Raw genomic sequence first — 24,252 nt, forward strand, 5'->3', positions numbered from 1 at the left:
TGCTGTGTTCCGTTTGTGTTTATATAGCGCCTTACAACCTAGAGACTTAATTCCTTTTTTTCTGTCTGTGCCAGGGGATACAACTGCGGCTGATATTAGGTATGTATGACATTCGTGGGAAATTCTTGGGATACAAATGGGCTACTGGCGGCCTTCTGCAGGTGAGGTGAACCATTGACTTGGTGTTGCTTTAAACTATCCATTGTTACTCGGTGGCTATATGGCTTGTAATGACATGGTGGTGAAAGCACTGCACTACAGCGAATGGATAGGTTTAACTCTTCCCACGGTGGTTTACCGTATTTTCCCGCATATAACCCACGGGGTATACCACTTTTTACAAACAAAACAAGACCCTGCGGGGACTATCCACTATGCAACACTTACCTTTGACTAAAGCACTGCTGAATAAACCACTCACACTAAAATTGCACATGTTATCACGTTTTAAATTAATTGTTTGTACAATTAAACGTGCGCACACTTTGTTTACCGGCGATGGGAGAGGTGGGGGGGTTGGGGGTGAGGCGACAGCGTTATCGTAGTGCCGCTATTATCTGCGCAGTGCGCAATCTACCAGTGCGAAAACTGTACTTGTCTACCAGTTATGTGCTACTTATTTATTGGATGTTTACTTTCGTTACTTATTTACTGTTTTAAATTCACTCGTTTCCGGTTAGTTTGTTTTCTTTGTGCACGTTATGATTTTAATGTTAACAATTGATAGTGGAATGTATTACAAATGTAAACTTTGTATTAATATGATGGAATTAAGCTGCGGTAACGACGTTACAGATACGAATGCATGCGGGGTATATGGAGGTGCGGGATATCTGAAATTTGTTTTTACACAAAACCCTATTTTTGTGGGGTATATGCGTCTGCGGGTTATATGCGTATACGGGCTATATGCGGGAAAATGCAGTACATGCTGTGCTACAGCCTCTGTTGCTTAGGTACAATCTCTGGCCATCGTTATTTATGCACTACTAATCGGTATGCTGGATTTATCCAGCTGGCTGGACTCAGAGATGTAAAGGTCAAGAGGTGAAATCTCCAAGGATCTGGCGAGCCTTTTGTCCCTCCAGGGCCAATTAGATGTTGTAACTTTGTGTGCGTTAAAAAGTGGTCATCTTCTGGAGAGATGGGCCCACATGATATAAATTAGGAACTTCCACCTCTAATTCAGAAGTTAAACACTGCCTCGTGCTCATATGATCACAATTTGAATTTACCTTGAATGGGTTTTAATTTTGAATTTAGTTTTCTATCTACGTGACTTTACCGAAAGAACCAAGAATATGGCTAAGATAAAATAATAAAAATAAAACATAATAAAATAATTCTCACGACGTTTCGGCCACAACGCAAGCAGCCGTCCTCAGGTGAAAACCAGGTCTGTCGAGGCGACAGCGTCAGACGCTGTGAAAACCAGGTCTGTCGAGGCTATCGCCAGGTCTCGGCCACAACGCAATTCATTCAGACGCTGTCTCCCCGACAGACCTGGTCTTCACCTGAGGACGGCTGCTTGTGTTGTGGCCGAAACGTCGTGAGAATTATTTTATTATGTTTTATTTTTATTATTTTATTATTTCCCTTCTACGTGACTTTACCGAAAGAACCAAGAAGATGAATCCCTGTAGTCACGAAAGCTTTAAATTGAAAAATGGCTAAGATAGTTTGAAGTCGCGTCAGTCTGTCTGCATAATTAACAGTGTTCAGTATATGGACAATAATGTGTGTTGTTTCCCCAAGTGTCTGACATGTGTTTTCTGGTCTGGTCTTCACACACAAACAGCTGTGCCCCGGCACCCTAACCCGCCTGGATGCGGCGTACACCTTTGGCACGGCCTACGCACAGTCTGTGAGTAACGTGTCTCCTCAGGTCTTCATGCATCCTCTGTGTTAGTGTGTATATGCTATACTCACTTTGTATGTGTCCGATTGTGTGTGTTTTTATACCCATCTGCCAGTGCACTCTGTCGGGGACAACTCTACAGGAACTCTTCCCGGAGCCAATTTTTTACGATCCCTACGTGCAGTTCACACAGGGCGGGAAGACATATATGTATGCGCTGCCAGTCCTCAATGCCAACCTGCAAATAGGGAGCGCAACTCCAAACAAACGTAATGTTCAATTCACGAGACTCCCACATCTTTGAATGAGACTAATACACCACTCCAAACTTCTGATCCCTCCACTGACTGTTCACTCCTGGATAAGCCACAATATCCTTCATGGCTGATTCTGTGACCACATATTTTACTGCCCCCTGTTCCAGCAATTAAAGTCTCTTGCCAACCCCTACGGTTGACCACTCAATTGGAAGTTGTTCTTTCATTTGTACTCAACGCACTCTCTTGAGATCTGCCCCCCCCCCCCCCCCCGGTTCACACTTGCTGAATTTCTCCCATGTTTAAGTCGAAGCTTAATACTTATCTATTTTTAAAACTCAGCTTTAAAATGCATAGCTGATGCAGGTTGTAAACGTTGGAAATGGTGAGAAAAAGGTGGCCAGTCATGGTTTTGGCGACACCGGCACCTTGGTGCTTTATCAGCCATACGACATTCTGACCACATTGCCACCCCATGTGCCTTGCCAGTCTTCGTAAGTGCTCACTTCCAACACCCCCCTTTACAGAGTGGAAGGCTGAAAGGGAAAGTGTTGTCTTTGCATTTGTATATGTAACTTGCAGAAAGCGATCAAACTCAGTGGAGGCTGATGCGGCGATTTTTTCTGGTGGACGCTTGGACTTATTCAAACGCCATAAACTACGCCAGTTCCATCACCATCTCGTGAGTTTACACGCCCAACGTGCCTATTTCTTAAAGGAATATGCAGCGCATCACCCATTACCAAATCAGCATCCATCCACAGCAGTGCGCTAATTTAATTTGACCACGAATGTTTTTGCAGCCGCTTATAAGCCACGTGTTTTTCCCAGGTGGAGCCGTGTGTTGAGCATTTCTTCTCCCGCGCTTTCACCACACACTACTGTGAATGCCTTCAACTCCTGAAGACACCCGCGGCAGTGCGTGGCGAAAACGCGACAGAGGAATAGCGCCCGACCTGCAAAAGGGAACTTGGATTGGAGCAGTGTGCGAGTTCAAATCCATTCCTAAAAATAAAACATTACAGATACGTTCCTGAAACTCTCTATAATTCATCCTTAGCTGCAAATAGACACGAGGAGTTTGAAATCCCCCCCAGCGTGCCTATCTCAATTGGATTAATATATCCAGCCATCACCGTGCACCTTGCATATGGAAGAGATTTAGTAAGAGGAATAATGGAATCCTTGTTTGGTTCATATTTTGGCTGTGGATAATTGTGTGTTGAGGCCACAGGGTTAGTGTGTGAGTGTGTTGAGGCAACGAGTTGGTGCTCATCCCATGGGTTAGTGTTCAGATTGTGGCTTTCTTCTTAAGCTTCATGGACAGACAGTGTTTGTCTTGTGGAGAGACAGACCACCACTGTCATAAGAATGGGGGATGTTTACCGGTGGATCATTGTGGGCTTTTTGTGTGTTTCTGCCAGAATCACAATGCCGACCAACAGTGCCAATGGAACAATCTACCCTCCCCTCATCACAGTGGAGTACACTAACGTCAGTAAGACTTCAAATGACAGTGTAAAGGTATTTTTATTCTTTTTAATTTTTAAACAATTTACCACCTAATTTACTAGCACTTAATGCAATGTTATTCTATCTTCCTTTTAGACTCCCTACTTTGCATAGTAATGAATGCTTATCTGGGCATCAAAAGCTCGCTTTTGTTTATATGTTTATATTGTAACAGTGTGAATGAGTGACAGTTTTTCGTAGCAATAAGCCATCTCCAGTGAGATTCTAAGGTCGAATATTGGTTTCTGTCACTTGAGCTTTCTAGTGGAGTGACATTGATGGTTTCAGTCCAGTCACCAATAACCGCACAAAAAAACAATAGGTCATTTCTATTTTATGCTGATTTGGCCTTGTGCAGCTATAAAGTGTAATACGTATATCTGATATGTAGCACCATCAAGTTTTGAGCGAAATATATCGATATGAAGTGACTTCAGCGAAAGTTTTGTACGCCATGTTCTGAAGCTGTTTCTTGACGAGTCGTGATCCTCGGCTGATTGAAGGTTTCCAGAAGCACAGTTATTTTCCTTTTGGTACAAATTCAATTGACGCAACATTGGAATATGATAAGTGATGATATTAACTGTAAATTGTACGTTTTACAATGCATGCGTTTGTCAATAATTCATATACTGTAATATTTTGACCTTACAAATACTTGAATGGTTTTTTTCTGTTTCCCAAAGGTGTCATTTTCTGTCGTTTACAAGACAAATCAAGCAGATGCAAAGCTCCAGACAGACGTGAGTAAAGAAAACAATTTTAGAATAGAATGTGGCAGGAAATCATGTAATTAGGACGAGGAGGCTGCAAACAGTGAGGCAAATGTACAGGATGGAAGAGGACAGATTACTGAATATGTGGCCAGGGACAAGATCGAAAGCCAGATGGTAATGATGATTGGACTATAAGAGGCAGACTTTAGAGTTGGGGTATTCAATGTGCGAGATATTTGGGATTCGGCAAAAGTAAGGAAGTTATGACAAGGTGTAGTGTCATATTTGCCTACAATGACCTCTAATCAATATCACCCAGTGATGTGCGTTGGTGTTGTGTCCGAGTGTGTGTGCGTGCATGTTAATTTATGTGTGGTGTGTGTGTATGTGCATTTACTTTTGTATGCATCCTTGTGGTATGTGTGTGTGTTTTCAGTGGCACACTGCTCCGATTTGGATATCCTGAGCTTGATCCTTGCCTTGCATATTGGTGCCAAGTGGTATCTGAAACCAACCCACTTAGTACCTGGTGCATGTGTTTAATGCGTGCCTTGTTCATTAACAGCACTTTCTCCACCCCTAAGGCATATCAATCTTACGGGGATCAACATCTCTGTGCGTGTTTGTTCACGAGACAGATTGCGCTGGGAGTGTTGGGCAGCCTGGCTGTTTTCTACGCTATGATGCAGACTACTGGGTGGCGCCGTCGGGCCGGCCTGCAGATGGTGGAATTCAGCGTGAGTGTCTGACCCTGCAGAGGGAGTGGAAGGCTTAGGGGGTAGCTTGGTTGCTCTGGTAATAGGATAATAAACTTAACAATTTTTTTTATTTTACCAGGCAAGGCCCACTGAGCTACATAGCTCTTTTTCAGAAGCGACCTGGCCACAAATGATAGCTCAACGAAGTGGCTTATTATGTGGACATTTATTGCTGCCAAATACTCTAAACGCATTTTTCTAAATGTGGAGGGAAAAACTGGAGGACCATGGGCAGAACAGGCAAACTCCAAATATGTAGGCGTTAGGGTCCAACGTTAGGTGCAATGAACCAACTCCATTGCCACTCCAGTGTGGATATAAACCAAAATAAGTCCCAAACAATGTTGGGCGCTTAAAGCAGAGTTAGTATTAGTTTGAGGCCACGTATAGAATAAGAAGCCAAATAAAGCTGAATATGGTCTAAAAATTGCCACGTATACATTTGGAAGTATATGTAAAGCCCATTCAGATAGCTGCTTCTCATGGGAATGTGGACTGCCATTTGTTAATGGGCTGCTGTCACATATGGGTGCAACCGCATTGCCTGCTTGATCAGGGAAACACTTTAATCTGACTTGATTTTGAGAGGCCCATAGGCCATTCGTTTAAATGTCAATTGTTATCAATATTTAATAGATAATCTAGGGATCCTACTTATTTAAAAATATCCATCTAAACTTTATTAGATACTGGCTACATTGTGCTGCTTACCAGTTGTGTAGAGAGCGACAATAGGAACGTACAGTGTTGCATGCATGTTGAACATCGTTCGTAGCCAACCGTGCTAATTGGAGGTGCGGGGGACGGACAACAAACTAAACACAAAAATCAGTTCTTGTTACGTTGATGGTGTATGTTGTTGTACATTGCAGTCACTCGTGAAGTTTTTCTTGATCCTGGCGGGCGCGCTCTCCAATGTTTTCTTCATCGTCACGTTCGGCACTGGTCTCTACTGGCTCATCATCTTCAAGGTGGGAGCTCCTGAGTGCATAGAAATCATCCAAAAATAACAATTCGATGTCTTTTACACCACGTTATGCATGGCTGGGTACACAGAGCATCGACATATATAACCAAGGCTACATATGCACATAGTTGCCCCATGTATATGCTAGGATATTGCCAAGGCTACATATGTACATAACTGGCCCATGTAGATGCTAAGATATAGCTAGGGCAAGGTATGTAATAATGTACTGAATCATTGACTTAAATTCATTCATACAATCACAATATAATTCACCAAATATTTGATGTATGAATGGATTATTGTTCATTTGTACATGCTTCTTGTTATCGGTTCACAAAATCCCAGAGCCACTACAAATTATGCATGAACCGAAATGAAAAATAATTTGTTCCAGAATTGTGACAATAGATCGAATTGTCACGGGATGAATAATCACTAAGTTGATAACCAGTGGTAGCTTTCCACAAAATAGTTCTCGTGAAAATGAAATAGGGGGATAAAAACAGAAGTTGTTTGTTTGGCATGTTTGTACAATGTTTGCGTATTCCCGTATGTGAATGACTGAGCACCTGGAGAAAACTGACACATCGGACGGGTTGGCATCAAACTTTGTGCACATATACAGCAGTTAACAACCTACTTGCTGGACTGCCTACTGCTGAAACTTTTTCGCCCTGCAGTTGGGTGTCTATTGCTCCCAAAGTGCTGTCCTTAGCAAATGCCGATGCTCTGCTCTATTCCTAAAGATGGAATAATTTTTCTCAACAAGTGCAAGATGAGCATCACCTTTTAGCCCAAACCATTTTACATCTCAGGAGCAATGAAGGGTGACAATTATTGCTGTAATGAGAGAGCTGGAGAATAACTGGACAAATATAAGTGATGGTTGGTGGTAATTGATATTCACTTGGCACACCGGTCGTATCTTACTGCGCAAAACTGAAATGAACACCAGCGCTTGGTCCAGGACAATGCTAGCGGGAACGGTGCCCTCAGAGAGGTCATGCATTGTCCATCACGAACACTTACACCTTAACGTTCCTACATGTTTGCTGTTCTATTGCCTTCCTAAGTTCATCTTCTCCTGCCAAGTTCTTAACAGTGTCGTTGTTTCCTCTCTGCTCTTGCACTTTAACTTCCCTCAGTCCACAAAGGCAAGTCCACTTCTTTTGCTTCCTTTTTTGTTTTTATATCTACTATGACATCATTTAAGTCTGTGTTTTCCCAGGGCATGTGAGCAACACGTGAGTTATATCTGGCAATGGCAAGTGAGCGATTTCGAATGCTTCTTCTTTTGTGGTGCTGTCATTAGAGTGCTCAGTTTTCAATTGGAAGGTTTGAAGGTTTCAAATCCTTGTCCGACGGTCAACTTAGCCCATCGTCCGTCTTTTGTCAATACAATTCGTACTTCTTTGTAGGAAAGATAACAGTTGGTGACCTGTGGGTAAATTTGGCCCTTGCCACTGATTGGCTTAGAGCCACCGGTGGAGTTAAATTGACGTCATTGCTTATTTGAGCAAGAAGACAGGCTGAGATTCTACTCAAAGTGTTTTTCAGCACTGATAGTGGACCGGGAATGTTACATAGCCTTGACACAGCACAACAAATGATGTAAGTGATGGTGATCAAAGAGGTAGTGGCGTAAAAACTGTTGATGCTAATGGTGGTAGGTGTTTGTGATAATGGTGGTGATAGTGACAACACTGCTAGTGGTGGTGATGTGATAATGATTGTGTTGTAGGAAGTTATTGTTATGGTTGTGGTGATAATGAAAGTTTTGTGACATTGATAGTGGTGTAGGTGGTGATAATAGTGATATTGTAGGTGGTGGTGATTGTGATAGGGGTCGTGATAATGATGGTGATTGAATGCACCTAATCCCATCAGATCTCAGAAGCGAAGCATAGTTGAGCTTGGGATTGCTTGGATGGGTGACCACCATGCAAAAACAGGTTGTCATAGGGCTTGATGGGCCATGAGGTTGGCAGTGCAGACATCTTTTTGTTTTACTGTACTTGTATACTCCCACATCGACCAGCGTCGTTAAATTTGGTCAAATAACCCCCACGACCAAGTGGCCTGGGGAGACCCTCATTCAGCAGTGGATTGACAATAGGGCTGTACATGTTACATGGAAGTGCTTTATTATTATTAGTATATGATAATATGACACTGCTCTGCTGCTGCTGCTTTTGAGTGGCAATGCAGCACACGATGGCCTTAAACTGCGATTTCCCCCCCCCCCCCAAACAGAGCCAACAAACCGTGGCCGTGATTTTGCCCACGCCGAGCGAAGAGAGGAGCTTCATCATCTACCTGTCCTGCGCGTTCGCTCTCAAGGCACGGCAAGCGTCCGTCAATCGCACATTCACCTGTGTACTAGGGCTGTGCAGTGTCTCTCTGCAGGCATTTGCATTCTGTGGCTGTGACACTAGGACAAGCGATGCCCCTTGGTGTTACGATGCCCACATAACCATTCTGGAAGTGCTGTCGCTGTGATGTAACGAGGTACAACATTGACGCTGTCATTTCGATGGTCAGTGAAAAATCCTAATTGTTATGGCAGTGGCCTTGGGGCAACCACCAATGCATTACTCCTAATTACTAGTAATTACTCCCAATTCGTATTCTTGTATATACCATCTTTTACAATAGTCTGCTAACTGTGTCTGACTAATTGCGAAGTAGCTGAGGTCATATGATTCGGAATGATTGGCGTGGTGAAGTACAGTCACTTATTTTTATCCCATTAGGCTTGGGGATGTCTTCATCCACCATGGCCGATAATGATAGCTACAGTCACATATAAGTGGGTAATACAGGTGATGGCCATGATGGAGTCCTTTCTTTAGCGATACTCAGTATAACTGATACTTGGAATGCTGATGTCTAGTATATTACAATTTAGTGGTAATACATTAGCTTCACCTTCATCTAATTGACCGTGTTGGTAAATTGCGACATTCAACGATATTCCTGCAGTGGAAAATATAACAAGTATTTTTCTGACTTGGTGCAGCAGAGATTGAGTGTTTACTGTTTTAAAATATTTTTCTCGTCTTTTTTCTAAATGAATTCCAACTGTGCCATTGGCATTATGTAATGAGTTGAAAAATAAATGAAACTCGACAGAGCTGTACGCAGCGCGTGCCATAGAATGGCCCACTAACAATATTTTTCGTCAGACTTATGAACAATCCTTCAAATGACCGGCATATCCTGTAAAATGTAGATGGTACACTTTTCAATACACTCTGCCACAGAGTGTTGCATGACAACGTGATATTTATGATTTTTTTTTGTATTTGTGTAATAATCCTTCAGAGACGGCTTCGGAATCGGTCCTTTTTATTTCCACTTCCACAATACACTTTACTCACACACTCTCCGTTGCTGGCAGACAACAGAGAGCGGGCAGACTTCACACCAAGTTCCCACCGCGCACGTGGCACCCAGAGCCCCCGTACGCGCGTGGCTCTTGCTCTGCTCGTTCCCCAGTCTGCTCTCGATCGTTCTCTCTCTCTTAATCCCTTCGTCACGTGGTACCCCCCAGCCAATCCTCCGTAGACAGCATTCACCATTCTCGATGGTTCCCTGTCAATCCCGGGACCACACCTCTGATCCGGCTCCCCATTAGCTGGGGCCCCGAATGGCCAGGCCACTCCCCCCTGCTAACACGCCGCAATCACGCAGAGGCCATGTTCCCTTGCTCATCCCTTATTGGCTACAAATCAGGACCGGCAAGCCAATCCCCACGTGAACCCTCTATGGCTGTTATTACATCTGTAACCACAACTGGCTACACTTGAGAGCCCAGTGTAACCGTGAGCAGCTGCCTGGATTCGAACCCAGGTCCTCTGCAGTGGCAGCTCAACCAGTGCTCAGACCACCTCCATGTTGTTCTCTAGAATGCATTCCTTTTTTTCTGGACTCTGGAATATTTCCAACAAACTTGCCATATGCTGCTAGGTGTGGCCCCAATGTGCACCTAGCCTGGCACAGTTTCCATAGTGATGGCATGGTCATTTTCATCGCTGCTGTTATTGCTGTGTGTGTGTGTGCAGGCAGTGCAATTTCTACACCTCATAGCTACACAGGTCTCCATTGACATCTTCTTCTTTGATTGGGAGCGGCCGAAAGGCAAGGCCAGACAGGGTAAGGTACCTTCTGAGTTGTTCTTTGTAACTGTCTCTCAATGTATTTTATTTAATCGAGTGAAAGCCCGATGGGATGTTTTACATTATTCATCAGAGACCTGGGGAGCAGTAATTATCTCAGAGCAGTTTTTTCTATATTACAATTTTAACATGTCTGAATTGTTTTATTCATAATATTTTTATTAGGTTTTTGTCGTACACAAGAATGTAGGCCCGTAGGAAAGTGATGGGTGACAGAAAACAACCGTACGAGAGCATTTGCCAGGCCAATGTACCTGACACGTTCAGTCTGCTTAAGGGGGGGAACAGTCAACCCTGGGGGAGGGGAGAAGAGAATCTATTGCCTTATTTACATAGAAAAGTCACGTGGGTAGAACATTAGTTTTTGTTATAATGTGGGGGGAGGGATGTGTAAGAGAAAGTAAAAGGGAGAGGCGGGGGGGGTGTGTGTTCACCACATGGGTAGAGGGAGTTTGTATGGCGGAAGATGTCAGAATAAAAAATTAGTAATTTTGTGCTTCATATTAGCTCACAAATATCCCAACTCTTACAAGTAACATCGCAGGCTCTTTAATGTGCACAGTGGAACATGGTTATGTTCCTTGACCCTTGATTGGAAACGTGCGAGTTCAAATCCTGTTCAGAGATTGACGCAGCTTCTCGTTACTACAGGGTCCATAAACTTAGTGCCACCTTATAGGAAGTCATCAGTGGTTGACTTATGCATATACTTCGTATTATAATGCTCGTCTCTGGCATGTGAAAACTTCCTTAATGCGTGCACCAAGAGCTTCAATAAATCCTTGTAAATTTTACTTTAATACCTGAGGCATACATTCAAACGTTGCAATTGGGTGCATAAATGGGCAAGTGTTGGTGTTTAATATATATATAGCCTGGTGCCCAGCACGTGGCCAATAAATGTAATGATAATTTCATTGGAACCCATCACTCAAATCAATTTAGCATGTTAATTGCAAGTCCCAGGTTAACCCAATAACGATGGATGCTGCGGAATTGAAAATGAAACCCTGCACATCTGTGTGGGTGTACCATTGCCGCAACATCAAAACTCATTTGTCCTTCAACGAAAACACATGTTTAAGGTCATTAGAGAATGTATTTTTATTTATTTATATGTTTACTATTACAGCTGCCACAGTGCTCATACACAAGTAATAATTGACATTCAAGATACAAACAGGATTTTTTTATGAAATCCCCAATCATGTTTCAGTTGTGTATGGCATTGCGTCACAAGACAAAGGAATGTTTATCCGGAACTCGCAGTAAACTTTGTAACGTCACATCACGTGGGGAAATGGCCCAGCAAGATTTCACGGAACTGTTTTGGAAATCTCTTTACTAGGTCTCTTTCATTCAATAATAGACTTCACGCTTTTAAGCCCTGAAAATAGTGCTCATTATATGACACTAAAATCTAAATATGTCATCCTCAGTCAGGGCTTGAATTTGAAATATTAGGTATAAAATCATATTTCCCATGATTTTTATTAACATACATCCATTTGTGACCAAGTTGAGACCATGAACTGGCTACACTTGAAATCTAGAATACACTTGAGGAACCCAGTTTAATCATGGTTGGCTGAAACCTCGAATTTAAATGGTGCTTGGTCAGTCATATAACGATAACCATTCTGAGCCACCCAGCTACCAAAGAGTGTGACATTCTTTCACACTTTTAGCCAACTGCCTTGATTGAGAAATATAGTTTAGACTGATATGTTTTTGAAGAATATGGTTCTTTTATGAGAGTATTACATAGTTTAACGAACCCCCAATGCACAACATATGTAAAAAATACTCTGTTCATCCTTTGCTGTGTGTTACGTTAAATCAAAGTGTCTTTGCTAAACAAACAATAAGGCAGCACTCATTCCCATTGGTGGTCCTGAGTCAATTGTGAAAATTCCTCAGTCCTCTGACGGGACCAAATTTCTCACTGAAACAATCCTCCTCTTGACTGCCCCGCAAAAAGTGGTGCCAGTTTCACCGATCGTGGGGGGATGATGATGATGATGATAATAGGCTTGACTCTGCACTTTACCATCATCTGAACTCGTGACCTTCCGATTAAAATTGTCGAGCGCTCGAGCTGCAGCGTCACTCGGCCGTTACATAACGAGCGAATCTCGCTGCAGGGGCGGAGGCTGCTTCTGCACGTGGAGTCAGCGTTTGGCGCACGTTCTTCGTGGCCAACGAGTGGAACGAGCTGCAGACGGTGCGCAAGCTAAGCCCCATGCTCCAGCTCTTCGCGGTGCTACTCTTCCTCAAGGTGACTTTGTTGTTCGTACCAAGCAGAGAAACGGTCTCACTGTGTCTCACGGGTGCTGTTGACCTTCCACTAAGTGGTACAGCCTTATCGTGGGTGTTCGTTCGAGCAGTTGTAGAGGGATGGGGATGGTTGTAGTGGTGGCAATGATGGTGATGTAGTGGTGGTGGTGATGATGATGACGACGATTAATATGGTGATGACGATGGCAGTATTAATGTTGTGGTGGTTCTGGTGGTAATAGCGATGTTGTTATGGTAGTTGTGTTGACAATGGTGATTGTGACTGTGATGATGATGATGGTGTCAGCTACTTATAATGGTGATGATGATCATTGGGGGTGGCTTTGGTTAATTTTGCAGGTCGTAGGCTTTGAGAACCTGGGTCTACGGGAGTTGAAAGTTACACTGCTGCCAGCTCCGAATGCTGATGAGGCCTCATGGAGCCGCATCCTGCGTTTTGGAGTCGCTTCGTCTGTATGGCTCATTGTTGGCGCCGTGCAGGTGATAATTCGCGAGCCTTCTCTTCTTCTCACATTTAAACATAACTTTTGTGCTTTGGACGTCATGAGACAAAACAGTTAAGTTCAGAACTCTCCCAGCATTCACTTGTGTAGTGAGTCCAACTGAGTTGCAGACGTCTTGGGAGTAACACTATTTATTACATCAACTCAACACAACACAACCTACACTCGGGTGTTGAACGCCCATCTAACCACGCTACGGCACAACTAGACACGGTCCAGCTATCCTGCGTGGCTAGAGGCTTCTTCAACCCGACGTGGATCTTCACTCTCCAACAGTCTAGAACCCCAGCCCCACACGTGGGCCCCGCTATATCGGCCCGGGTTGCGGCTGGCTCCGCCTCTCGCCCCGCCCACCTAGATCTCTCGAGCTCCTTTTTGAAGGCTCCCGAGAGCTCCTCTATACCACGTGACCACCCAGCGGCCCCCGTCCACCGGTGGCCCCCCTCCAATATCATCCGGTCACGTGTCGGTAGGTCAACCAGCGTATCGTGCCCCAACGTAACCCTGGCTGGCTGACACTCCCTCTCGCTCCCTCACCGAGAACTCAAACCGCACACTGCTCGCGGTGCCTCCACGCTAACCAGTGCTCACCCAAGCTCCGCTAGGGCTGGTACTACGCCCAGTAACCGGGCTGCACATAATGACAACACGTTATCCGCCGTGGCTTCGCAAGGCCGGCACCACACAGTGACATTCACAGTCACTACACTTGTAATGGCTTTGAGAATTATTTAATCTTTTTTTTTACTGTTGGCATCGGGTCACGAGACAAAGTCACCATTCTGAACCCTTTGGAGGACAAGTGCTTCACCCTGTGTTAGAAAACAGTCCGCTGAAGGTTATATCAAAGAACTACTTCCGAGTCCCCGTCATTTGATGCCTTGTCTATGCTGGGGGTGCTGCACTTCACAATTGCCCTGCTTTAGATGATGTCCACTTCTTGACCATCTCAGAGCTAGAATTTAGTGTTATTAACTGCAAACAAAATTTAATATGGCATATATTTTATTGTGTGGAGTCATTGTTTCTTTTATCTACACTAGGTGGTATATTTTCGAAGAGTATTTGTTGCATGGTGGGCAAACAAAACATTTTAAATCCTTAGAGCTGGAATATTATGAATTACGTCAAAAGCCAAATTTACTTAATTTTTTATCATGATGTAGTTGTTGGTGAATGCCATCACTCTCACCACAGTTGAGGACGCACTTCTCAGGCCCATGCAAAGTACATTACAGGATACCAATGTTGGGCTAAGCGCTCTCTGTAGCATCCCGCAGCGGGACTGAAACTGGCTCCCTAATCAAAGGGGGAATGCGTTCTCATGGCAATGCAATTTATGTCTCTACCAGGTCATCTTCAACACCATCATCTACGAGCGCTTTGTGGAGGACAAGATCCGCCAGTTTGTGGACCTGTGCTCCATGAGCAACGTGAGTGGCTGTCCCATTGGGAGGGTAGTGGGGTACAGGAGAATGCCCCGTGCTTGCTGGCTTCCTCTCTTTCCTCATTCTCTTATCACTGCTCATTTGGCATTCCTTTGCCGATTTTACAGGTAATTCTCTTCTCAGTGTTCTTCTTAATGTCTCTCACATTCCAAAGGTGCATCAATCCACTCGTGTTGCTCACCTCTGTCCATCTCACAGTGTCTCCTTGCTGAACTGCCACGCAGTGCTTTGCCTCCCTCTTCTTGAGAACCCATGACCTATCTCTGTATTGTTTTTAAGTCGAACATCAATCACTTACCATTATTTGATCTGCGTTACTGATAGTGATTAGGTTTACAGTAGTTATTGACTTTTTATAGTAAACTTTTATTTTTAATTCTCTTTCTTCACGTTTTCCGACGCATGATAAACTTCCAACAATGAACATATTATTGGTTATTTCGGTAAAGTCACGTAGAAGGGAAATAATAATATAATAAAAATAAAACAACTAAACTTGAAAACCGGCACTTTTTTCACATTTTCTTGCTGTGGTTTTTACATCTGATGATGATTGCTTGTGTTGCAATCGAAACGTCGTGATAATTTTATTGTGTTATTGTTATTATTGTTATTATTTCCCTTCTACGTGACTTTACCGAAAGAACCAAGAATATGAATCCCTGCAGTCACGAAAGCTTTAAATCGAAAAATGAACATACCGCCTGACAGTACAGGTGGTACGTGTCCTTAATCACGTACGGTTTATCGGAAACTTTATATGAAAGGAACGTGTTGTGAGCGCTGGAGAAACGAGTGAGTGATGTTGATTGTGGCGGCTGTGTGTGCGATGCGTGTACACATGATCCTTGCAGATCTCTATCCTGATCCTGGAGAATCGCTGTTTCGGCTATTACATCCACGGGCGCTCTGTGCATGGACGCGCCGACACAAACATGGAGGACATGCACGTCAATCTTAAGAAGGAAGAGGTCTCGCTCGCACGCATGCGTGCACGCTGGCAAAAATAAAGATCCCTCGTATAGCCTTAACAAACTGTAGGAGAAAGTGCTATTAGCGAGCATCTACGAAGGCTAGCACAGCAGACGTTGGCACACACACATGTACACTCAAAAACATGCACCAATATACACACATATAGGCATGTCAGAAGCTGTCATTCGCCACTAAGTAGCAATAATATCACCCTGGCACTAGTGTCTAGCCAGATGCATTTTGAGGGTTCGTAGAGGGCCGAAGGATCACCACCAGGACGTCATGAGCCAGACCCACTTGTGTGTGGGTTCATAGACTCAGGTGGCGGACAGATCCCACCACCTGCCTTCTTCAATGTTCACAGCTCATTGTAGTGAGCATTGCTCTTTAGCTTCTCATTTTATGGTCTTTGTCCCCATATTACTGCATTTAAATGTTTACATGAATAGGATTATGCAACATCTTAAAGATCATGCAATAGAATCCCATGCATTTGATGTCAATCCCAGAATTTCTCTTGAATTTAATAGGGATTTTGTGGACGATGGTGATGTATTCATATCCATTCACATGAATGGGATTGACAGCGTAGAATGTTAGTTCATTTCAATGGAGATTCCTTGCAGTCCATTCAAATTAAGGATAATCCAGTGGCACATTCCCATGTATATACTGCAGATTCTTTTTGGGCTAACCATCGAACAAAGATGGTCACTGCATCGCGCGCTTTCCGATGCACTTCTGCGGCCATCTGGAATGCTCTTCCTTTCGATATTAGGCAGCCACTGGAGCTATGCACTTTCAAATTCAAATTGAATACTTATTTCTTTAGAACTGCTTTTTGTGCTTAGTTTGTTGTCCTTCCCCCATACCTCCAATTAACAGGGTTGGCTATGTACGGTGTGAAAGTTCAACATACATACGTACATTCCATCCATCTCAAATCCATTTAGGTAATGCTGTCAGAATCCCATTCAATTAACTGGAGATTTTAACATGGAAATCGTGATTCCTACACGAATCGCCCGCATTGGAATCACGGGGATTGGGATACAATTCCCACAGGAATCGCCCCAGTTCGACCGCTCGCGACTAAAACATCTCTGCTGCCCTCCACTCCCCCGCTTCCTGACGCGTTCGCTCTATCCCGCAGGAGAACTTGTGTAGCCAGCGGGGGCTCGTGCCCGGCACGGAGCTGCAGACGTTTGAGGTGGCGCTCACACAAGCGGCCCGCCTGCACTACGACCGCATCCTCCAGCCGCTGGCCATGGTGCGTCGCCCCCCCCCGTCGCCCCCCCCCCCCATCGCCCCCCCCCTCGCCCCCTCCCCGTCGCCCCCCACCCCCCCCCCGTCGCCCCCCCCCCCCCCCTCCCCCCCCCCCCCCGTCGCCCCCCCCCCCCCCCGTCGCCCCCCCCCCCCCCCCCGTCGCCCCCAGCCCGTCGCCCCCACCCGTCACCCCCACCACGGTTTCCCCGCCGCGCCAAATCGCTCCTATTTTAGAAATGGAATATGTATTTATACTGGAGGAATACGATGAATTATAAATCTGTGTGTATAGATGTCCAGATCGTCACGTTCAGCTGCACGGACCGTTGGTGTTTAGCGTTAGGTTCACGTTGTGCTGCTTCGCAAGTGCCACGTGATTTGTAACTGTGATCCATACCCGTGTGTCGATAGTTCGAATTTAATGTGCAATTTTATTGAGGGACTGTGTGTTGTCTTGCTGTTGTCTGGGACTGTTTTTGCTATTGTTTTGCTGCCTTGCTAAAGCTTGGTAATGCATATACTTATGTAATTTGAACTTGTATTTATTTATTTAGATTTTTGTTTGTCGTGATTTGCTTACGTCTTCTATACTTATCGTTTTTTTTCTTGTTTGTTGTAATTTATCTCCAGGATAAATTAAGATTCTGATTTGTGCGTGGCGTATAAACAATTGTATGCTACGTTCACAAAATATGCATCAAATTGTATGCATAACAATTGTTTACTTAAGATTTATTCGCAATTATATGCTGTTACCATTGGTTATTGCAGCGAATGAGAGAAAATAATACATAAATTAAAAGAAAGGAGGCACCATAATAAACCAGACAAAAATATAATTGATTCTGAGAAGGAAATTGTGACCCTGAATCAGGAATTTGGGTGATTGCAGCAGGGTGGTGAATCTTTACTTGTCTATCATATACTGTCCACCCTTTATGCTTCACTTGTCCCGGTGGTTTCTTCTAAACCATCTGTCTTGTTTGCCCCGTCTGAATTTTCACTTGCTCATTCTCACCCAAGCCTAAAATTGCTTAAATTTTTAATAAAAGTTAAAATGTCATTTTTTGTTACGTGAAGATTTTACTTATTTAACGTGAACATAATTACGTAAATGAATGGAAGCGTCTCCTTGAAGCAGTGCTACATTGTCAGTGGTAACGCAAACACAAGTTGTGGTATGTTCATGTGTGTGTGTCTGGTGACGTCACCGCCACTCGGTGGCGAACGTCGTTTATTGTACGTGAGCGTGTTGGAGTCTGCAGTTTGTTGAAAATATGCAGGTGTGCATATGCAAGGTCATGTGTTTGTACGCTTCTGTCTGTGATTATTTGTCTCCGGGTGTGTACATAGGAAGCAGTAGTGGTTCTCATACTGCTCTACGAACCTGGCAACCTGAGTTCGAGTCCTGCTCACGGCCAACATTAGTGGCGAATATCTGAACTAGTCCTGGACCTCCCCGAGATTAAACTAGCACCTCTGGTGCAGTGTGCAAACATCAGCATTTGGGAGAGAAAGGCTGCCAGGCATGGTGTTAGCCACTCATAATTGCCATGATGGCCATCATAAATACTCGCTAACAGCACTTACCCCAAAAGTCTGTTACTGGTTATATGGGGGATTTTGTCTTTGTGTGTTGGGAGCAGTCAAGCCAATTCCCAGCCAGTGTAGCAAGTAGCATCTGACCCTACCCTGGACCACCTCTAGGTTGACTTAGCATTAGCTGAGTACCTGTGTCTGGTGACGTCACCGCCACTCGGTTATTGTACGTGAACAGAGTACCTGACACTCTGTATGAGAATCAGCAATGTGGAAATAAAGGTGGCCGTGGACAGTGCTAGATACACCGTGTGCAGTACTACCTTTAATAAGTGAACGCTAACAGCACTTACCCCACTGCCCTTAAGACTAAATAGCTGTCTGTGTGTGTGTGTGGTACAGATGGCAGCTCCACCACGAATGGCCGGGCCCCAAGGAGGTCCCATGGAGCAGAGCATGCGAGCCTACCAGACCATGAACAGATTCCTGTGTTCCTTCGTAGACCACGTACGCATTTACCCAGAAAGGTCACACTGAGCCTCAAGCCTCACTCTCAGCAGGTTGCTCCGTTAGTCTTCTTGCAGAAATCTCTGTAGGAAAGACTCCCTCGCTCTAAGTTATATATGCTGAAGTAGGGCACTCAGCGTCTTGTTTTCCTTCTTGAGTGACGGAAAATAACCGTGCTTTTATTTTGGCTTGAGATGAAAACTCAGGCGTTCTCCAGTCTCAACAAATGTGTGCAGGTAGATTAATTGACCATGGGGACGCGACGGGCAGCGTGTGAGGATAATGCATCGGTGCTGGACACCAAGCGGACATGTGGGAAGCTGCATGGCCCTGCATGTGGCAGTCTGGTGGAATAAAGTACCGAGGAAGCCACTGTCATTACAACCCTGTTACTCGGTTCATCTACACGAGACAGCGACATTGTAGACAGACATTGTTGGCTCCTCAAACCGGAGCCATGAGTTTCCACTCCGGTTGACCAACTCCTGAGGTACCACAAAGCAGGACATGTTATGGGAAGAAGAATATCTCAACAGTGGCAGAAGAGGGGAGAACCACGCCTTAAGTGGTGCATTATCACACAACTGACAAAAGCCGGCCTATTCAATGCCCCGGGAGGATTTAAAGATTTTCCAGAACAGCAGCGTCAACAATAAGATGACGATCCTGGGGAAACCAGGACAGGTGGCAACCGTAGTCCACGCTGGCTGCCCGGTGTAGCCGTGGTGCGTACACAGGGAGGTCGGACCTCGCCGTCGGCCTCTCCCGGCGCCGCCGAGTGACTGCGCGTGCGCTGCCGTTTGCAGGCGCACAAGGAGGTGGACTACATGATCCGAGACAAGCTTCTGCTGGAGCGCCTCACGGGCATCGAGTTCCAGGAGACCTTCGACAAGAGCTTCCTATATAACGGCACGTCCCCCCGGTTACCTGACAGTTGTGCGCTCGGCTGTTGCAGTAAAATAACCATCATGACATCGAGCTCATTACGGCAGCTGTTTACAACAATTCGTCACGAGGTGCTTTGCAGGGGCATCCTGGGGAAAGGATTAATATGTGTACGCTTCATGGAGGCAAAGGAGACGGTCAGTCATTAGCAGATGAGAAGACGAAGTCTCAAGCCTTGACTTGAACAGCTCCTGTGAGATGTCCATAGTGCTGTCTATATCCTGCGTGCGGTGTCAATAGTGGTGTCTATAGGCCATGTGTGGTGTCAATAGTGGTGTCTGCAGCCCCAGTGTGGTCACCTGTGCGGTGTCTGCTGCCCCTGTGCATTGTCAAACGCCCCCGCGTGGTCTGTGCCTTGTAGATGAGTCCCACTCGTTCAGCAATGTCCTCTACTACGGCCACGAGGCCACATTGCTGCTGCTCGACACGCTGCTGTTTTGCATCATCGACATGGGCACGCAGGACTTCACCCTCGCCACCATCATCACCTTCGTCGTTCAGACGGTGCGGCACAACTCGGGGATGCGGCCTATTCAGATATTAGTCTGGGGACATTGGGATGCACCACGTCTGCATTTGTAGCCAACAGCACATATCCCTGTCTGCCGTGGGCAGTAAGAGCAGCGAGGTGTGGAACGTGACGACTGCAAATCCAGTTTACTACAGTTGTGAGCAGTCAATCGTGAATCAAATGTACCTTTTGTGAGGACCTCCTTATGCCGTATTCTAGTAGATTGTTTAAACGTGGTTGTTATTCATGTCGTGTCCGTATTAATGATTATAACAGGCAATTCATTATTTAAAAGTTTCAATCTTGGCTGTAGCATGATTCTACCCCTCATTCATCCAGTCAATTAAATTTGTATTACTTTGTGTTAAATCAACATAGTTTATCCTCATGAATAACTGACCCATGCCATAGGAATGTGGAATTTCCACCATTGACTCAAGGGCAGTCAATGGAAGTGGCTGCTGACTTACGAGTTATCAAGGAGACACTTTGACTTTTGAGCTAACTCTTGATGTGTGTGTGTGTGTCCGTGTGGATTAGCTCTTCCGGTCAATTCGCGAGTCGTTCTCACGAAGAAACCTCGTTAAGAAGACCCTGGTGGACGAGCGCTTCCTGATTTAGCGGACGACGAGAACGTGGAGCCTTCTCTCACCAACTCTGTGCCGCGGTGTGAGAGCCAACAAGCAAGTCTCGGCGTTTCCAACAACAGAAACACTCAACTACGTGACTGAGAACACCGCTGTTAAAGCAGGTGTTTATGTTTGTTAACTAAGGTGAATTTACACCGTCTGCGGCAAATAATCCTAGTTGATTAGACCGCTGTAAGCAGTGTGGTGATGTCACCACATTTCTTAGTTGTTTCCTTCTTTCTTGCAGATTCCACAATCAATACCTAACCTCCCAGGTTAATCTTAGGTGTTGTTTACCATTCAGAAATATTCAATGTTTAAGAAATCTGTCATGAAACCCAGATTCCTCAGCAGTGGCACAGTCCCCACCAATACTCGAGGTGGTTGGATGTCGACTGTGAGAGCATCTCTCCATTTGGAAATCTTAATTGTTTGAGGAATCTTACTGTCACCAAACCCAGAAAGCCCACTTTGTACGGCTACAGTGATACCTGGCTGGACTGCACAGACATTGTTAATCCAGGTAGTGTCCGTGCCAGCACGAGAGATACTAATACTGGTAGGAACCCACTGGTTACACCAGCCCACAGGGGATTGTTGTGTCCGTCCGTCTGTCTGTCGTGCAGGGAGGGGCTGGGTGGGGAGGGGCTTGGTGGGGAGGGTGGGGCTGGGTGGGTAGGGGAGGGTGGGGTGGGGCTGGGTGGTTGAGGGAAGGGGCTGGGTGGGTGGCTAGGGGCTGGGTGGGGAGGGTGGGGGGAGGGTGGGGGGAGGGGCTGGGTGGGGGGTGGGGCTTGGTGGGGAGGGGCTGGTCACCCCGTGGTGCCCTTATAAAACTCAACGTTTAACCTACTCACGCCGGCTTGTGCCCACCCTCACAGTCGGGCATATTTGCGGAATACACCACGCCCTGGCCGTTGACCCTGCCATTGACCGAGCAACCCAACGTTCCTACCAGCTCCCTCCGCAGGAAATGTGTTGAGAGCCCAGTGTCTTCGTGTGATGATTGTGACTGGTGGAGCACCGAGTGTGGCCAATCCTCTGCCACTGTTTATGGATGCCATTAGTTTACTGGATTCTCACCAATGCCAATTACTCAGGGTCCGTCCATCCTTGGAGATGCCGCGATTATCTCTTTCTGTTAGACCATACTGACCTCACTGCACGGTGTAGGCTGCTGCTCGTCAGTGGATTTGCCGTGGAGTTTATTTGTATGACATCTGTGGATCGATTCCCACCACAGCTGCACGACAATTTCTCTAATTATTGGCCAAGTGCTATTTGCTGTGATTGGATGTTAAAGGTTTTGACGTCGTTGGCCACTGTGTGATCGTGTTGTTGTGGTCCAATGTTGACAAATGAATGAACGTTTCTTGCAATGTTCAATTTGGGGAAACTCTTCACTTGACAAGAGTAATATGTGCATCCTTACACGGACTTATAGTAACATGGGTGATATGTATTTGGAAAACCTCTATGAAAACTCAGAGAAATTGGTCATTTGGTAAGCACGTCATACCTAAGAGTCTGAAGAGCCACTTATGCTCTGCTGAATATACAAATGTATGTATGTTGAACTTCTTTCACACCGTACGTAGCCAACCTTGCTAATCGGAGGTGCGGGGAAGGACAACAATCTAAACACAAACAACAGTTGCAAAAGATTTTGTTCTCAATTTCCACTTAAAAGTGCATAGCTACAGTAGCTTCCTAATATTCGAAACTAAACTATTCGTGATAATAATAGAACTAGGCCTGTTGCTGCATCCGCGGCACTAAAGGTAAGCTGCCTGCTGCTGGAATTTGATAATCTGCTGACCTTTAATCAACATGGAAGTCCTCCGTAGGCCCCACTCCTTCCTGATTAGGCTCAAATTGTTCTCTCTTTAAGGCTTCTTGACTTTCCTTTTTCGGCTCCACCCATTCTCCTTTAGGCTCCACCCCTTCCTCCAGACACAGGGTTGGGCTGGTGGGGGTTGGGTGGCAGTGGGTGGGCAGGGTCAGGAGGGATCGAGGTGTGGGGGCAGCTTCACGACCACTCCAAAACCCCCCTTGGAGCAATAGGAGATGTTTATAGGTACGATGGTGGCTGTAAGAACGTAATCACCAGGTGGGGTGTTGACTGTTGTGTTGGCCGACTCTCTGTGTTGTATTGCATTATATTTACAAGTTTACTAGGTTTGTTTTCTAATTCATTTGTACCTGACGATGGTTGCTTGTGTTGCAATCGAAACGTCGTATTCTATTATTATTTAATTCTTTCTACATGACTTTACCGAAAGAACCAAAGAGTAATTCCTGCAGTCACGAAAGCTTCGAATCTAGTTTTTACTACTTTGTTGTAAAATAAAAGTTATTGTCCTCTCGACTGGCCCTGGCCATGCAAATAGTGAAATGTACACGAGTGTGGGACCACCTTCACTAATGAGCAGCACTCCGTTGATCACTGGAACAGGACACACTGACAATATACTGGGTCAACTGGATTTCGGTGACTTTTTCTGTCCTTGTGTCTAAAAACCTTCCTGACTTTGAGTAAATACTATCGTTCTAAGTGCAGAATGCCAGAAACATTGGCGTGTTAACATATCGCCAGTGTTAAGACGATTTGGAGGCAAGAGAATTGGGGATAACCTCAAGTCAGCAGATTCACGATGGAAAACTCCACGGTGGAGTTTTAAGTATGGCAAGTGATGAACAAACGATTACTTAGGTTGTTGGGCGTGTAATGACATTCAAGTTAATCTTTTCTTTCAGAGATCATACCGAAGGATTGAGAATCCTCACGAGGTGGCTGAGCGTACGCAGTGACTGAGCGCTGTGGAGACCCAGGGTTCAAATTGGGGCTTTCACTCATCCACGATTATAAACTACCTTCTGATGTGTAGCAAGTTGGTGTTAAAACTAAGCTAAAAAAGTTAATTTTTATTTGACCAGGTAGGTCCCACCGAGCTATACAGCTGTTTTTAGAAGCGACCTGGCCCACAAATGGGAGCTCAACTTAGTGGCTTTTCGTGTGTATATTTATGGCAGCCAAATATAAATGCGTGTTTCTAACTGTGGAGGGAATAAGTATTATAAAAAAAAACGTTTTTTTTAAATACGATTTCATGAAATCTACCGTACTAGTAATGGCAGAACTCCACGACTCCAGGAAGTGGGCCCGAAGCTTGCCAGTAACGCTAAGGGGCCGTGGTGATTTACAGCCAGCGTCAGTTGAGCGTGGACAATTATACTCAAGCTGAAACATAACATATAAAAAAGAATGTTGAAAAATATTTTTGATAGAATATAGTATTGTCATCAGTATGACATAAGTATACCAAGTTTGCAGTCGATACCACATTGGGAAGTGGGTTAAAATTGAGTTACAAGATTTGAGGAT

General features: G+C 45.0%; 1 protein-coding gene across 2 annotated transcripts in view; it reads left to right on the top strand.

Moving 5' to 3' along the window:
• The window catches only part of TMEM67 (transmembrane protein 67), a 60,461-nt gene extending 38,964 nt beyond the window's left edge, over window positions 1-21,497 (top strand). For both annotated transcript variants that reach the window (XM_061565573.1, XM_061565574.1), the window contains 19 exons: window positions 75-161; window positions 1,799-1,864; window positions 1,974-2,127; window positions 2,698-2,797; window positions 3,540-3,639; window positions 4,314-4,370; window positions 4,982-5,080; window positions 5,974-6,072; window positions 8,325-8,411; window positions 10,136-10,226; window positions 12,394-12,527; window positions 12,887-13,027; window positions 14,403-14,483; window positions 15,353-15,469; window positions 16,627-16,743; window positions 18,681-18,785; window positions 19,592-19,694; window positions 20,092-20,234; window positions 20,782-21,497. In XM_061565573.1, coding sequence (XP_061421557.1) covers window positions 75-161; window positions 1,799-1,864; window positions 1,974-2,127; window positions 2,698-2,797; window positions 3,540-3,639; window positions 4,314-4,370; window positions 4,982-5,080; window positions 5,974-6,072; window positions 8,325-8,411; window positions 10,136-10,226; window positions 12,394-12,527; window positions 12,887-13,027; window positions 14,403-14,483; window positions 15,353-15,469; window positions 16,627-16,743; window positions 18,681-18,785; window positions 19,592-19,694; window positions 20,092-20,234; window positions 20,782-20,862 — 1,962 coding nt within the window. In that variant the 3' untranslated portion in view covers window positions 20,863-21,497. The remainder of the gene's footprint in view (window positions 1-74; window positions 162-1,798; window positions 1,865-1,973; window positions 2,128-2,697; window positions 2,798-3,539; window positions 3,640-4,313; window positions 4,371-4,981; window positions 5,081-5,973; window positions 6,073-8,324; window positions 8,412-10,135; window positions 10,227-12,393; window positions 12,528-12,886; window positions 13,028-14,402; window positions 14,484-15,352; window positions 15,470-16,626; window positions 16,744-18,680; window positions 18,786-19,591; window positions 19,695-20,091; window positions 20,235-20,781) is intronic.
• The last annotated feature ends 2,755 nt before the right edge of the window (window positions 21,498-24,252 follow it).

The sequence above is a fragment of the Lethenteron reissneri genome, chromosome 35, assembly GCF_015708825.2.
Source record: "Lethenteron reissneri isolate LAM-NWPU_2019-01 chromosome 35, ASM1570882v1, whole genome shotgun sequence".
NCBI classification, from domain to species: Eukaryota; Metazoa; Chordata; class Hyperoartia; order Petromyzontiformes; family Petromyzontidae; genus Lethenteron; species Lethenteron reissneri.